At 40.2% G+C, this 16,642-nt stretch overlaps 1 protein-coding gene across 7 annotated transcripts in view; it reads left to right on the top strand.

Moving 5' to 3' along the window:
• Positions 1-613: 613 nt before the first annotated feature.
• GAS2 (growth arrest specific 2) overlaps positions 614-16,642 on the top strand; it is an 89,332-nt gene continuing 73,303 nt past the window's right edge. For 3 of the 7 annotated variants that reach the window (XM_051622067.1, XM_051622073.1, XM_051622074.1), the window contains exons 1-2: positions 614-761; positions 10,906-11,067. In XM_051622067.1, coding sequence (XP_051478027.1) covers positions 10,926-11,067 — 142 coding nt within the window. In that variant the 5' untranslated portion in view covers positions 614-761; positions 10,906-10,925. The other 4 variants (XM_051622069.1, XM_051622071.1, XM_051622070.1 and 1 more) reach the window with 4 other exon arrangements.

Consider the following 16,642-nt stretch of genomic DNA (forward strand, 5'->3'; position numbering starts at 1 on the left):
GTGCTAAGGGTAGCTTGGCAAACCAAGTGCAGACACAGAAGAACAAATAAAACCTCTACCCATCACTCTTATAAAAGTGTGATAATCATAAGAATGATTAATTTATCAACTGCATATGGTTTTTGTTCAAAATACGCTACAAGGTGGCATGAAATTGTTTTGGAGAAAGGCACAGTAAGGCAGAGTTCCCCAAGAGGTTCCTTTAGCCAGCAAGATAAAATAATAGTGACAATTGAAAGAGGTGCTATGAAGTGTTAAAAATTCGACACAAGTAGTCAAATTAGAGAAAAAGAGAAGTTTTATCTTGGATGTGAAGTTTTCCTTTTTTAATATATATTTTTTTTTTCCTTCCATAGTCAAGAACCTTGGAAAGGGAGTAATAATAATAATAAAAGAGAAATGGACCCAAGCACCAACTTGCTGCCAAGGGCTGTAATACAATATCTCAGCATTTCAAGGGTAAATCAGTGTGAACTGCGTTTGCCGTCCCTCTGAAAAAAAGTAAGTCTTTAACTTCCGCTCAGCCCGTGTGGACTGCTGAGATAGAGGAAATCGGGTTGGGAGAGGAGGGGGGAAAAAAAGGGACAAGGAAAAAAAAAAAAAAAAAAAAAAAAGAGGGTTTCCCAAAGCGAGCACCGAGCGGAGCGGACAGAAGTATGAAGAGCGGCAGCGCGGCTGCTGCTGGTCTGCTCAGCTCAGCTCAGCTCGGCTCAGCTCGGCGGCTGCCGGAGGCGGGAGGCTCAGAGCGCGGCGGGCGGCCAGTGAGTGCGGCCCCGGGGGGTGCGGGGGGAGCCCTGCCTGCCTGCCCGGGCTGCGGGGGGAGCCCCTGCCTGCTCCCCGGGTTCGCTGCCGGCCCCACGCTGGAGCCCGCAGCCCGAGCTCCTTTAAATTAAGAGCGTTTCGTGTGTCTCTCCGGCTGCCTTCAAGGTTAAAGAGAAAGGGGCCGGGGAGCGAAGCGGGAAGGTGAGCTTCGCCCGGCGGCTGGGCGCTGAGGAAGGAGTAGGTGCTTTTGTTTCCTGGTCCCCGTGTCCCGGGGCGGCCGTGGGGGACCCGGCGGGACAGCGGCAGGGCTCGGCGGCCGGCATCGTGCTGCGGGCTGGGGGCAGCTGCCTGCGCGCTGGGCAGCGGGGGGGTCGTTTCTTTCTGGTTGTGGGGTTTAGTGGTTTGTTGTTGTTGTTGTTTTGGTTTTGGTTTTTTTCTCCCGCTCTCTGGCCGTCCGGAGTTTGAAAGCATCGCGGAGGCGGCATGAGAGCGTGCGTGGGTGTGCGGTGGGATCCAGCAGCGGTGTGACCGCAGCTCGCCGCGGCCAGCCCGGGGGTTGCTGGCGGCGGGTTTGCTTGGTCCTGCCCCCGAGGGGCAGACCTGGGAGCAGCGCTTCTAGCACTCATGGCAAAGCCATTAGCTCAGCCTTACCGTGGAGGGGCCCCGAGGAGGACAAACGCATCCCGGCGCAGCGCGGAGCCGGGCTCCGCGGCCGGTGAGCGCGGGAGGGGGGGCTGGCGGGCGCTCGGAGAGGTGCGGGAAGAACGCGGGGGGGAATAGGGGGCTTCCCCTTGCGCGGCGGCGTAAGCATTTCCAGCCCCTCTTTCGGGTGGCTGCAGCTCGCTGTGTAGTCCCTCCCTCTGCCTCCGGCTTATCTTTCGCGCGGCTCCTGGGTTACGGGTGGCTGAAGGAGAGGAGGACGGGTCGGTACGTTTGCAGCGCTCGTGGGAAATGTGAGCGGAGGCTGCGGCAAGTGTTGGGTGGGAGGCGTTCGGGTCCTGCTGCGGTGCCGGTGCCTGCGCCGGGGGCTCCCGGCCTGCCCCCCAGAGCTGCCCTAAAGGGCAGGCGGGATGAGACCCCTCTCATGCCAATATCCTTCTTTCCAGGTTCTTGCTTTCCTCTTTAGGTTCTAGATTCAAATCTTAGGAGAGCAGCGGCTGACTTTAAGAGGAGCTCTATTTTTTTTTTTTTTTTTTTCATTACTGTTCCTGTAAGAAACGAAGGTTACCCTCTTGCTTATCTAAGATTGCTGTCAGCATCCTGCTCCAGTGGTGTGTGTCAGCTGAGCCAGTGGCTCTACTGGCTTTGCTTGCTCCTTGGGGAGAAGGACTTTTGGGGCACCAGGGAGGATGTGTTGCAGGCTTCTCAGAGCAGTTCCAGCACACTTCTGATACTACATTGAAATTAAAAATGAACAAAAAAAGTATTCTTTGGTTTCCATGTACATTAAATCATGAACGGTTTCTTCACTGCGGAGTAGATGCTGTGCCAAATGTAATGGGTTTTATGATGGTTTTGTGATGTGGATTGTGATTTAATGGGAAATTAGCTGACATTCCTAAATTAATATCATATGGTACCAAGGACCATCTGATCAGCATTATACCATGGTACCCTGGTTGGAGCAGCAACAAACCTAAACCTAGTTGCTGGTGGTGAGGTGAGGAAGAGTTGGTACTACCCTCAAGTTTCTAGCTCTTTCTGACTTTAGGCTACTAATTTATTTGGTTTATTTATTTTGCCCACAGTCTTATTTAAATTGGCACACTTGCTATCTGAAGTACTGTTTTGACTCCACTTTACACCTTAAGCTTCACACTAATTTCAGGACAGGATTTGGAAATGAAACTTTATAATTAAAAGCAAAGCTTGTGATTAGGAGTGAGCTTGAAATACTGTCTGCATGCAGCCACTGACACGCTTATGCTCCTTGTAAGATACGATATGTCAGTTTAAATATGAACTTCCTTTTCTAGTTGGTGGAGTTTGAAACTTCTTTGAAACTTCTTTTGTACTAATTTTTAATAGTTATTTTGCTTAGACAAGCAGAAAATCTTACAGCAAGAGCCAGGCAAAGAGAATCAACTTGAAAGTTTTTGGACTGTGTTAGGAATCAGACTCAGTTTCCAGAAGTTATAATTTTATGAGCAAGTAGATGCTGAACATTTCTAAAGTTTTGTTTCAGTCAAGGTGAGATGGACTTTTTGCTTTCCTTTGGGTAGAGGAGACATCATCAAGGCAACAAAATTGTTTCTACTAGGCACAGTCCTGAGAATGTCTAGGCTTCCAATGATTAGCTCAGATTTTCAAGTGTGGTTAACTTAGTTTCTGGTCTGGCCTCAGACCAAGGGTCTTACAGGTCTAAAGTATCAGTAAGCTGTTGTGCCAGGTTCTCTGTCCTCCTCTCCAAGTCCTGCACACATTTGTAACACGTATATTCATAACATAAAGGACAAAGGCTTCTTGTGATTAAAGTTTACTTTATCAGTGTAGATCACATTTTGATGTAAGCCCTTAAAAATTCTAATTGATTAATGAGTTTCAGATGGTGGTTTCCCTCCAGTGCCCCTCCCCCTTCTCCTAACATGTACAGTATGCTCCAAGTTAATCTGGGAAAGCTCCAGAAACCTTGGGCTAAATTGGTTGTGGTATAGTTTATAAGGATAATAAAATAACTAGAAAAATTGAATTTCCTTACAAAAATATGCTTATATGCTTGTTGCATTTGTGAGTTTGTGTTTTATCTGCTTGTTTGTGGTAGTGAGAAGAGTAAAATTACAGATATATGTATTTAAGATGATGCACACAAGGATGACCTATTGTTTCTTACAGAAAGGAAAGCTCTGTAATAGCTCTTGAAGAGGTGGTATGTGATATTTTAGCAAAATCGTTTTGAAATGATTGTGTTTGTTTTTACTTGTGTAAAAGGGCAAAATGAGAGTGATTACTGTTCTGTAGTAAACTGGAAAGTGCAGGTGGTGAAGACTGACTAACAGGTATCTGTTTTTTCCTACTGCTTCTTTTTGTCCATTTTAAGGATTTAAAATAAGGGAGATTTCACCTGGGGAGATAATCACTGCCTAGCAGATCTCACCATAGGGAACAATCTATTGATATTAAAAGTGTCAGCCACAGTTGTTACCTCTGTGGCTTTTCCTTTCTGCATGTATGTGTGTGTATACAAATATGTATTTATACGGGTAATGGGATGGAAAAAGCAAGAGCAGCCTTTAGTCAGATACTCTATAAATCTGGAAAATATGCCAACACTGAGGCAGGAAAACTGAAATCACTTTTCAAATGGAAATGTATTTATGCTTGTGTGTAAAACTGGCACTTGTCTTATGTGAAAGTGGTGATTGCCAGTATGGGTCCCAAATTATGGGCAGCCTCATTTCTGCTTGCACAAATATGCATTTTGTTGCTGCAACTTAATCTGTTTATGAACACTGAGTCTTTTATTTAAGCCTCTTTTGCATCCAGCTTGCAGTTACAGTAAGTGAATGCTTCACACAGCCCACTTAAACTTCAGTAAAGTTTTGAAAGTTCTGTTCTTTTCCATCTGCTCGAGGTGATTAGAACTAGCAGGGAGATCCAGCAGAGACCCTTGCCAGATACTCATGAGCTCTGTTCTGGCTTTTGATCCTCTGTCTCCTCTCTTTCCAGGATGGCTGCTTTCCAATAGCATTACCTTCTCTCTAAGACAGCAGGAGATTGTCTGCAGTTATAACCGATACCCCTCTGTCAAAGCCAATGTGCAGTCTAGTGCTCAAGTTCCAGTTCCTTCAGAGAAAACTAGTGCTCCTCTTGTCTAAGTTGCTGTCTGCTCTCTCTGCCACTGACAGTAAAGCTATTGAACAGTTGTGTGCATGATGTTTTGTTTCTTGTACAACTAGTATCTAATATGTGTAGTAGTATTTACAAGAACCTGGTTTCACAATCTTAAAGCCTGCATATTTAATTCTATGAAGATTATATGAACTAGAGTCTTTGAACCCAGTGTCCCAAGGAAGAGTTATGCCGTCTCTGTTCCAGTTGTTCCAGCTTTGTAGAGCAACTAGGACACTGACTTGGCATGTGCAAATCTTCTTTCCTGGATGACTCTGGTTTGGCTGCCAACTGAACAGTCAGTCAATTATCTTGTCTGCTCAGTGATAGGACCTTGGTGGGCCAAACCAGATGTCTGTTGCTTAGTGTCACAGTTGAGCTGTTATGGTATAAAGGGACATCATATAGGACCCTTACCTCAGAGACTGAGTTATTTCAACGCTGTTCTGTATTTGGTTTATAATCTTTTTCCCCTCCATAGACACTTCTAACATTTTTATTATTTTCTAACTGAATAAAAATACAAAGAAAAATGCTTGTTTCAATGGACACTTAATTTCTGTGCAAATTCTTCAGCTAAGTCATAAAGAGCAGGTGACTGGGCAAGACTTTTTCATCCCTGACCTGGAAGGATTGTATCCAGGAAGAAGTTAAAAGGAGTGCTTCAGGCCTCCCTTTGTTTGAAAACTAATGCAGGAGTTGTAATTAGGAATAAGGCTGAAGCAACAGTGAAACTCATGTAATTCCGAGAGGACTGCACAGCCAGCAGCTACTCTATATAAGCCATTATGTGTATATGCTGGAACTGGATGGGAGATTTGGAGTCAAAATTTACTGGTTTGTACAATTAATTCACAGGGTGGAGCATGTGTATTTTCTGTGTATGTATATCTATGCACACACTCTTTTATATATGCATTTTTACTGTAAATAATGTTTTTCTCCTCCTGATTATACTTGATTTTGGTGGAAGAGTACTATTATTGCAACTTTATGAATAAGGAAGGTGGTTGGAATAGGAATGGAATTGAATCCAGGATCTGCAACTGTAAGTGCCTAATTGTGCAGCCAGTTCTACTTTCTGGATTGAGCAGTCTTTCCTTCCTGTGTGTTTTGAGTACAGAGCATATCACTTTTGAATCCTTTTGTTCTACCAGTTAACCCCAACAAAAGCCAGTGGAATTACAGAAGATTACTTGTTTGATTCTTATTGCTTTCACCTGATGATCACTGACAACAATCAGCAGATAGTGTAAGTTACACTGCTGGCAAAATACAAGCAGTGAGCTACAATACACAGAAAAATAAAAGTACTACTGTAAAGCAAAATAGAAACTTCACTGTTTGGTAGAATCAAGAAAAGTGAAATATAACCTTTTAGTGTGTTGAATCTGTTGCATGTCACTGGGTGTACTGTAAACTATCCCACACTGAATTCTTCAGCTAGACAATAAGTCTGAGAATTTGAAATGCTGTCCTCTTATTGAGAGAGGTAGAAAAAAAGGCTGTGCTGCATAAATATGACTTCTAACAAAACAGAATGAAAAGCAGTGAAAGACCTTTCCTTGTCTGCCTTCACAATAGTAGGGGGGAAAAGTTGCTTTCTGAGGAATAAAACATTTAGAGGTAAGTTTTGAAAAATGCTTATGCATCTATCACGTCAGCCTCTGGAGTTTATAGAGAAGTGTAACATTCTATAAAATACTCAACATGTTTATGTTGGCTAGTGTTAGAGTTGCACATGATGATTTGATGTTGCTGTTAGAAAGTAGTGAGATTAGGAAAACCAGTATTTTTTGGCTACTTTGTTCATACCTTATGTCTGCCAAAAGGAAAGGATGAAATAGTTGTTGGAGCAAGAGACTTGCCTCAGCTGTGGTGATGTATCCCTGAATGCTACTGTCTACCTCTGTGGCAAGTTAGTCTGTTTTGCTGACCAAACTCCTCACTGCTAAATTGTCAAGAAACTTTTCTCCAGCTCACCAGAAAAGAAATATGGTAAGACATTTTAAGGAGGTGAGTTGGTGGTATCTGAGCAAAGAAGCAAGAAACTGGCCTTGACTACTGGTAGAATCCTCAAAGGGGTCTTGAAAGAGCTCAGGACCCAACATCTGCCGCCTTCACCACCTAACTCACTCAATTCAGCTTCTTCACAGATCCCACCAAGTAGGTTTTAAAAGTTTCAATAGTTAATGTGTGAGTTATTACAATTGATGAACTAGGTGAACATTGTAATAAAGCTGAGGTACCTTAGCAGTGAAGTGTTGTGGAGACTAAAGTTAAACTTAGAAGTTCAGTAGTTCTCAGTGTTTGCATAAAGAATGATTATGAGTTTGATAGCTTCTGATCTTGGAGTTTGATAACTAACCCACATATCACTCAGATGGGAGCTACAGGTAAAAAATTGTGTTCTGCTAATTGAAGGCTGATTTTTATTTTTTTTTTTAAATCCAATATGGGAATTGTTTTTTGTTTTAATCCTATCAAGGAAATATTTTACTGAAGTGTAGGACAGGTTTTCAGAGAAATAGAGAAGAAGGGGAAAATTCCTTCCTTATAGAAATTAAAGCTTATAAAGAGGTAAGGTTGGATTGTATGTGAATTACAGATTATTCTTTAGTGTTGTTTTTGTGGATTTTCAAAATCAGTAATACATTTATCATTCTGCAGACCTCACTTTGCATACCTGCTTTACAAATTAACCCAAACATTATTCTTAATTCAGAGCTACTATTTCAAGCTGACCTAGTCCCAGTATAGTGATGCCTGAATAATTTTCAGCTTTTAGAGATTCTGTTCCATGTCTTTCTCCCTTTTTTCATCTTCTGTAGCTTTCTGTTCCGAGAACCTGTGTTCTATAAAAACTACCTTAAACTCAGACTACCTTTCTTATCTTTAGCACTTCTCTTTTCTTATTACCACATTTGCTTCCAAACTCATGCACCTATGCATCCTTTGAAGTCAGAGCACTTTATTCTCCCATTTTTCTTCCTGCAGTGACTCTCAAAAGTTCCTTGAGACCTTTATACAGCCTGGTTGTTGAGTTTTATGAAACAGGAGGTGGGTCAGTATGAAATATCTTTAAAGATAGCCCTGTGATTTAGAGCCAAACTGAATTAATATCTCAAATTCCTGAATTCTCTGCTCTGTGTGTTCACAGAGATCAGCTTGAGCCATAAACAGACTGCAGTGCTTGTTTCACAGACTGATGGGGAAGCCCAAACTGCCACCATGTAGCTATTCCAGTTTTCCCTCTTTATTTCTCTAGTCTTAGAGAAATGCAAGTTTCAGACCTTAGGATTATTTCAGCCCCACCAGTGGCAGCAGCCTGCATCGTATCTGGCTGGCTGTGAGGCATATTGTGATGTTGTTGGTTATTAATTAGCTCTGAGTGTCATAGGGCACTTCATGTATGTGGTCTTGGAAGTGATATGGCAGATGGAACTTCCTGAAATGAAAGAAAAGGATGTTGTCTCTGTAGTCTTCCTGTTAAAACAACCCAGCTCTCTGTGAGTGCCTTGTGTTATATTCCTAACAGAGCAGCCCCTGCTTCCAGGATGAATATTGTTGTGTGCATCCTTAACATATACAATTTCAGAATAACTCCAGTTGGAAGGGACCTCCAAGTGTCATTCAGTCTAACCCCCTCCTCAAACTGTGTATGAACTGGGAATTTTTTTTCCAGTGAGGAGGTGCAGTGCCTAACTGGTTCCTTTAGTACAATTGGGCTGCTTTTTTTCAGGTGTATTTTTCCAATCCATATGCCAAAATGCCTGGATGCAGCCCTGTGTAACGTACTCTAGGCTATCTTGCCTTAGTGGGGCAGTTAGACTAAATGATCTCTAGAGGTCCCTTCCAACCCTGATGATTCTATGAAAATGAGTAGAATGCAGGATTTTGCTTCCTAAACATTTAAGTGTGTTAATAAACTGAAAAATGTAGGGGGGGAAGAAGGCATTTTTACTTTGCTTATTTGTATACTAAGTGAACTTTCAAGAATGAGAATTTTTAAATTATTATTTTTTACAGATATCATTTCAGATGTGATTTAAGATAAAAAAACTACTGTCAGTTCTGTTTCTCCCCATATCAATGGAGTTTATAGTCTCCAGAAATAAGTAAAAAAAAATATTTTAAGGTGTTTTGTTTGTTTGTTGTTTGTTTTTTTTCTTCTGGAAAGTATAAGACCGAAGTATTTACACTTGATTTTTCCCATAAAATCTTGATAGACGAGGTGGTGTCAGTTACCCATCTTGCTTCTGTTTCCATCCAAAATGAAAGCACTTGAGATTGAAGCACTAAATTGTGTGGTTCTGAGTGACTTAAAGCAACTTCAAATATACTGTTATTATAATTCCTTGGCTGTTAGTATCACCTAGTCCAAAGGAATCTATTTTGAGAGTGACATTCCAGATTGATTTTTGCTAAGCTAACAGCCTAATTCTTCATCCTCCACTTCCTCACACCTTGCGAGTGAACAGGTATGATTTGGATTTAATCAGCCAGGAAACCATAAATCCAAGCTGAAATTTTTAAAGAGTCAATTTTCAGAACTGAGCTCTGCTTAAATTACCTACTTTAGTCTGCATTAAACTCCCCTGCTTTCAAAGGAACTTTGATGCATAAGATGTTTGTTTGTTTGTTTTTGTTTTGTTTTTGTTAGAGAAATGTAAAATCTTCTGCTAATCAGAAATAGGTATTTATACAAGGGAATAAAATCTTTTTCCTGTTTTCCCCTCTCCCAAACTGAAAAAAAAAGTGTCTAATTTCAGTAAGAATTATATTTGTAGTGAAAACTACCTATGTCAAGGGCAAGTCAACCTTCAGGTTTTGGGGATGAGGTACTCTCAACAAAAGCTTGAGCAGATATTTTTGTGAACAAGGAGTATAGTTATACAAAATATGGCCACAAAATGCTTGGGTTATTTAATGTAAGCATTAAAATAACCCAAATAACATTTAATGTATTTGGATATATTGATTGCAGCAGAATTTTATGGAAAGGCAATTGCTTTTTACATTCAGTAAGCATTTTCCTTTTTTTTTTGACAAAGCAGTTCTTTTCAGTGTTCTTGTTATTCCAGGCCACAATGGAATAGTGTAACAACTTATTATTTTTATTTGTTTTTAAAGTCACTATTAGCTTTTACCTGACTTTAAAGGTTTGGAGAGGCCAGAAAGAAACAGTGTTCGGAGTGTATCATAAGCTGGAGCCAGCTGACACATGTAACCAGAGTTGTGTGGATCAGCCCATTGACAACAGGCAAAAAGAACTATTCCTTAGGGACCTCACACCCCCACTTAATGTCTGTCTAGTGCCACCTACTTAAGACTTTGTGGCTGCTTGTTGGTGTGACTGGGCTTTCAGCAGGCTACAGCCTGTTGAGCAAGTATCTCAGCTCATTGCTACAAGCATTAGGGTCCAGGCCTGAGTTTCTTTTCAGAGAAAAAAAAATAACCTTTCCTTAGCACGTGTCTGCCACAGATGGGGGAATTAGTCCTTCAGGAGCAGAGATACAGGTCCAGTGGGCCTAATGTCTCTGGCTGCTGAAAGATTCGAACACTTAACTAATATTTAACACATGATATATTGTCTTACCTGAAATTGAAGTTTCAGTAAAGTGTCACTGCAGCAAGGGAGTATTTGTGTAAAAGGTGCAAGTGGGAAGTGTGGGTGACCAGCACTAGCTGTTGTGCTGCTTTCTGAAGAAATAATGCTATTCAGTTAACACATTTGGGGTGGGTTTTTTTCTTTAATTATTATAATTATATTAATGATGATGATAATAATTATTAATTATTCTACAGTATTAGAATAGATGGATTCCATTTGGTGAATGCATTTGTTCATTGGTGCTAAGTTTGCTGTAGTAGCGTAACTCAGTTGTTCCCGTGTTTTCCTTGGGCCTGATCCAAAAATCTCTGAAGCTTTCAATTTATTCTGAATGGATTTTGGATCAGGCACTGTAGTGAGTTATTAGCTTTGTGTGAAATGTTTATTTTGTTTTGATTCTAATCATTCCTTGAAGAATATTTGATTATGTGTAGCCAACATGTGTGTAGCTTGGTGAGCACAAATGAAGTTATCTGTGTGATTTAATCCCTTCCAATGTGATCCATTAACAAAACAAAACTTAAATCATGAATGTTGTATCTGTGTTAGGTCCCCATCTGCTTGTCTGACATCCGATTTCTTAGAATCATAGTTACTCTTGTTATCTTCTATAGTTTTTAAAAGAGAACCTGCAGAATGTTATTTGATATAACACAGTAATTATATTTTTTTCTTGTTTTTATTTCTATATAATTAAACAGGTGCAAGAAGAGGATAAGCAATGTGCACTGCTCTGAGCCCAAAGGCACGTGGGCCTGGCCTCTCTGACATGCACCAATACAGTCAGTGGCTTGCCAGTAGGCATGAGGCCAACTTGTTGCCAATGAAAGAGGATTTGGCCCTCTGGCTCACAAACCTACTGGGTAAGATACAGTGAGATGAAATGCAGATACTGGACAGTAAGAGAACTCAATGCACTGTTAGCCAGAAAATCAGTCCTTCAGACTGTGTTTCAATAATAAAGGTAGTTATGATAAGGTAGCTACTTCCATATGCTAGGTTTACTGACCTTGCTAACAGTTGCAGTAAGTAATTTACCTCCACAGTGTTTCTCTGAGTAGCATAATTGAACTTACTAATTTAATGTTTGTTTTTCCTCAAATTTTCTTTTAAATGTTCTTTTCCATGTGTTTTCTGTATTAATACCAACAAGCTGAATGGTGCTCATTACTGCCATCAAGCACACCTTCCACATTTATTGGGAGGCCTCCTGAAGAGTGTGGGTGTGCTGACTGTCTCGAATGGAAGGAGCTATTAAATAATTCTTTGCTGACCAAGCAGTCTAGTGACTGATGGTTGTCACCACAGGCAATGCATGCAAAGATCTGTGGAAGCTTGTGCATGGAGGGCTTTGGCTTCGTGGCTGCAGCTGGGACCTGGGATGTACTGGTTGCAGCTGTAGGTCTTGGTGTGTGAAGCTGAAATATGTTGTTAATGAAAGAGGATGCATATGAAAAGCTATGAAAAAACAGACACACATGGAGAGGAGCAAAGGAGAGTATGTCCCTGGCAGGAAGGAAAGAGACAGTTCTTTGGAATATGTGACTTACTCAAGGAGAGCAGTATTTATAAACTATGAGCCAGGAAACACTACATTGTTTGCTGAGACCAGGCAGGGGAAAATGGCTTTTGTGAGATCTCTGTCAGTCAAAAGTATCCTACCAAAGAGATATGACTTATACAATGCCTCATTCGAAAGGAAACATGCCTGTAGTTAAAGAGGAGAAAATACTTTAGAGGAGGTGATGTTTACGTGCAACTTTTGCTCATGTTATTTTGGAGGAAAATTTGAATGACCATTTTTAGATTTGTGTTGTGTGGGTTTTGGTTGGGTTTATTTTTTTTTATACTTTATTTATTTATTTATTTCTGGAAGTCTCTTCTGGTGAGACAGAGGCAGTGTCTTGTCTTGTCAAAAGCTGAAATTGAACCTTCTCAGAGATACCATACAATGAGAGAGTATATCTAGTGCCTTTCATCAGCACATCCTACAATGCTCTGTTTCCTCCTTTTTTAAGAGGAAGGCAAGTATCACTTTATGAGAGGTGTAGTCAATACATAGTGTCACTAGAATGCAAGAAGACTGTATTTTGCAGGTAGGTGATACCCATTTTAGAGCTGGAATAGTTATGAATCTACAACTGCAAAAATTGGCACTTGGTTTAAATTACATCTTTGTGTGGTACTTCCATTTAAACTAATGAGATTTGAATATAAAATTGTCTAGACAATGCCAGAACCAAATCCAGAAATCCTGACTTTTCATTCCAATTACCACAAGACAGCAATCCAAAGACTGTTTTTTGAATCAGAAGCAGCACATTCCACTAAGGATTTCATATATTGTTTAAATGTTTGAAACAATGAAGCTTTAGTGAGCCACTTTAAAACAAATACAAGCTTGTTTGTAGTTCATAGCAGAGTTCTCACAGTGACAAGTTTAGGAATTAGGTCACTTTTTTAGCAAGAAAGTAACAACCAGCAGGAGGTTCTGAAATGCCAACTATAATTAAAAATCTGATTTTTCATATAGACACCAATTTCTGCACTGCAGGACTAAATGGGCACAACCTTCTCTTAATTAAGCTGCATGCACAGTTCATTTGCTTAATGCATTCCCCTACACCTTCTCACACCAAGCTCTTCCTTTCTCAGTTTGTCTTGAAGAACTGAAATTAGTGACTTGTTAAAGTTCTTTGAATTCCTGTGTAGACATTGTTATTCAAATTCATAATTCAATTAAGTTTAAATTCACATTCAAAATAAATTAAGTGTAACTGAATTAAAGCAATTAATATTCATATAAATATATTAACTCAGAATTCATATTCAGTTCAATTACTGTATAATTTAGGTTAACTTTAATGAGAGGGGAGACGTGAGCATGATGCTCTAAGACAAAATAGGTATGAATTTATAGAATGCCATTGCTGTGTAAAAACCTTTTTTTTACTCTCTCACTTTTCAGCATCTAAATGGACAAAAGGATATGCAAAAATTTTGTTTTGTTGTGGGTTTTTTTCCTCCATGGGAGAAATAATGTACTTTGCATTAATGGTCAGCAGGTTTTCAAGCGCATGGACATGCAGATAACATAGAGCAGATAATCTGTATATCCACACTGTACTATGCTCTGTGCTGTAACTTGTGTGGCCTCATTGTAGGTGTCTTTCTGGCATTTTTAATACAATTGGATTTCCCACTTCATAAAGAAAATTAATATGCATTTCAACTAATTTTTGCTGTCTTAGCTCATGTTTTGTTTCATCTATACTTTGTTCATTCATTTTACTGTGACTCAACAAGGACACATAGTCTGCATTTATTAAAAATATTTTTTAAAAACTAAAGTATTTTGGACAAGAATAGGGCTCAGCCTCTCTGAGGTAGTTTGGTCAACTGATGCTGTTTTCAGAAATTATTATGAGAGGGAAGTATGTCCTACACAGTGTCACTGGAAGTTAAAATGGTTGCAGTTTTGCAGCAGCAAAGCCTGGTGTCAGTTCAGAAGTACAAACTGGAAAATATTAGAAGGATATTGCACTTTATAATGTGACTGAAAGGTTTTTATATTAGATGGAAATTAGATGTAGCTAGAATTTGACCTTACCCAAGTGACAAGTTGGAATAAGGTGCAGCTGAAAAGTAATGCCGTGACATTTTAGCCCTGAGACTTTGTACGTTTAATCTTAATTTAGTATGGATATTGTCATGGGTTTTTTGCAAGCAACAGCACTTCTGTAGGCATTTTGCTAATTATTTTTGGAACTATGTCAGAGAAACTCAGAGCTTCTGAGAGGTTGGTTTGTCATTACAGATCCATTGCTGGACAGATTTTAGCTCTGGGTATTCTGGGGGCTGGAAAAAGGACATTGCAGATGAAATCGATGTGTCAGATGGGACTGAGTCATATGGTATTGTACGTTACAGCCTTCTCAAAGTGGGACATGTTGGCATTGCAGAGGTGGGGCTTTGCGTGCTGGAGAGGAAGACTGGAGCTGTGTATGCTGTATCTCAGACTCACTTCCCTCTGCTGAGCTCTAGTGGATCAGTCAAGAGATCCTTGCAGTGGCAAAGTTAAGGAAATGTTTTGTCCCAACTGTCATGCAAATCTTGATAATATCTCCACCTTGTTTCTTTTATGTATAGAGCCAGTGAAGCCCTTGGCAGTGCTCACACTGCTGGCACACTCCAGATTTGGTAGATTATGTATATTCTTATTTGGGTAGAATGCTCTTGAAGATAATGAAAACTTCTGTTTCCTCTTGAGCAGACTTCGCAGTTGGGCACAGAATTAGCACTGCTGGGCCATAGTAATCTTCTAGCAGAGGCAAAATGGCAGTTTGGAAACAAATGGGGTTTGCTTGTCTGCTGTACTCTCCAGTACTGTCTTGTGTGTTGGCAGAGGAGAAAGGGCTGACACAGGAGTGGGCCTCCTCACCAGTCTGTTGTTTAGGACAAGTAAAGAGGGATGGTTTCTCTGTTTCCCCTTGGCTGTTGTGCAGAGCACTGATCTTTTTTCCCACTCCCAAAGTCTATTTACTAGCTCCAGGTGGTTATGATATTGTAGATTATTCCATCCAGCTTCAGGTAGCACATGGGACCACCAAATAGACATGTAGGATGTGCCCTGGGAACATGCCTGGGCTCACAGGTTTCAACGCTGGGGCTTCTTCCTGACAAAGGTTTCTGAGCTCCAGAAGCTCATAGGTGAGGAGCTGGAGAGTGCAAGATGCTGAGGAATTGGCCACGTAAACTTTGAGTGTTGCATGAGGCACGTGAAAATTGCTTGGATGCAGAAGTGAAGTAGGTTTGGAGAAAAGGAACAGAATTGCAGATGTTTGGAAAGGTATTGAGATGAAGACCAGGTGTGAAATTTAAAGGTGCAATGAAGGAGGTGTAAAGTTTGGGGGATAAAGTGTGGGAAGTCTTCTGCAAGAAAACTCTTAGCAAAATCTGCTTCAGCTTGGTCATCTTGCTCACCTTGCTGCGTATGAGGATTCTGAAGCAGTATCTTTATTTCCAACATCAGCCTGTTCAGTTCAAGCCAGTGGGAAATGCAGGTTTTAGATATCTTAATATCCATGATACTGACACTTCTAGTGATTCTGCTGGCACTGATGCAGTTTCTGACTTAGTTGAGAGGCTTTAAAATTTCCTTTACTTTCAGCATGCCTTTGGGATTGTTTATATGTCCCCTTACAAGTAAGTGATAATGTCTTGATGCCACCAAAACTCTCTTGCTGTCAGCTATTCTAGGATACATGGTAGCCTTGTTGGAAAAGAACCAGTTTTGCATGTGCATAAAATCATAGGCCTTTGTTTTATTTATTTCTATTCTTTGTTGTTTGGGGTTTTTTGTTTGTTTGCTTTTTTAAAAATCATCTTGGGTTTAAATGCAACAGAATTCGAGAGGGTCAGAAGGAGTAGTTCTACTGGTGCCTCATTGTTGTAGCAGCTCATCCTTCAAACAGTGTGTTTCAGAGATTTACCTTTCTGAAATGTTTTTATTTATAAACTAGCAGTTTCATGTTACCACTGAAATGTACCATTAAAATACCAGATCAGCAAGTTGTGAGGTTGGAGTCAGTGTCTTGCATTGTAGATATTAAACTAAGTGTGGAGGAACTCAGTGCAATAATTGAGTTACCAACTATATTTTGGTACTTTGTTTTAGTCTTTAGCCTCTTCTGAAGGCTCTGGTTGTCTGAGATGGCCCACAGGGAATGCTTTACCTTCAGCTTCTTGGGCACACAACTTGTTCATAGCCTTTTTTCAGTTATTCTTCCCTAGACCTCCCAGTCTGGTTGCATTTGGACCCCCAGGATTGGGTGACCTTATAGATACTTGTCCACAGTACCCAAGTGGTGGGTGTTCAGGTAGGACAGTTTGTCTTTTTAAAGGGCATCTAGTGATTGTGATAAAAAAGAGTGTGAGCAATGCTTGTGAGATTTGAGAAACCCTTCATATTCCTGTTTTTTTTCATACTTTCAATGTTGTTTTTTATTATACTTAATGTTATTACCATTCTATAAAAACATTGCAACTACTTTCTTGTAATTACAGGGGGAGTTATACATTTTTAATGGAGTTTAATGTTTTTTCCATACAAATATACAAGGCCATTTTTTTCCTCAGGCTATGAACATTACTCTCATTTGAATCAATACATTTCAACTGTTAAGTATGTCAGTGTGTCTGTTTTAGCAAAGAAATGCCACCTTTTGGAACCATAAAATACAGTGAATTGAAAGCTGACACCTAATATATTTTTCATTGGATACAGATGTTCAATGCAAAACTCATTCTTTCAGCTTTCATAAAAAGGAACAGAACTAAAATACTTTGGCTTAGCCTACAATATGCAGTGACCAAAATGCAGTTCAGCATTTTAAATGATATCAACGTTTTGTTAAATGGCAGAAGATAGAAGGATTT

The sequence above is a fragment of the Apus apus genome, chromosome 5 (assembly GCF_020740795.1).
Source record: "Apus apus isolate bApuApu2 chromosome 5, bApuApu2.pri.cur, whole genome shotgun sequence".
Lineage (NCBI taxonomy): Eukaryota > Metazoa > Chordata > Aves > Apodiformes > Apodidae > Apus > Apus apus.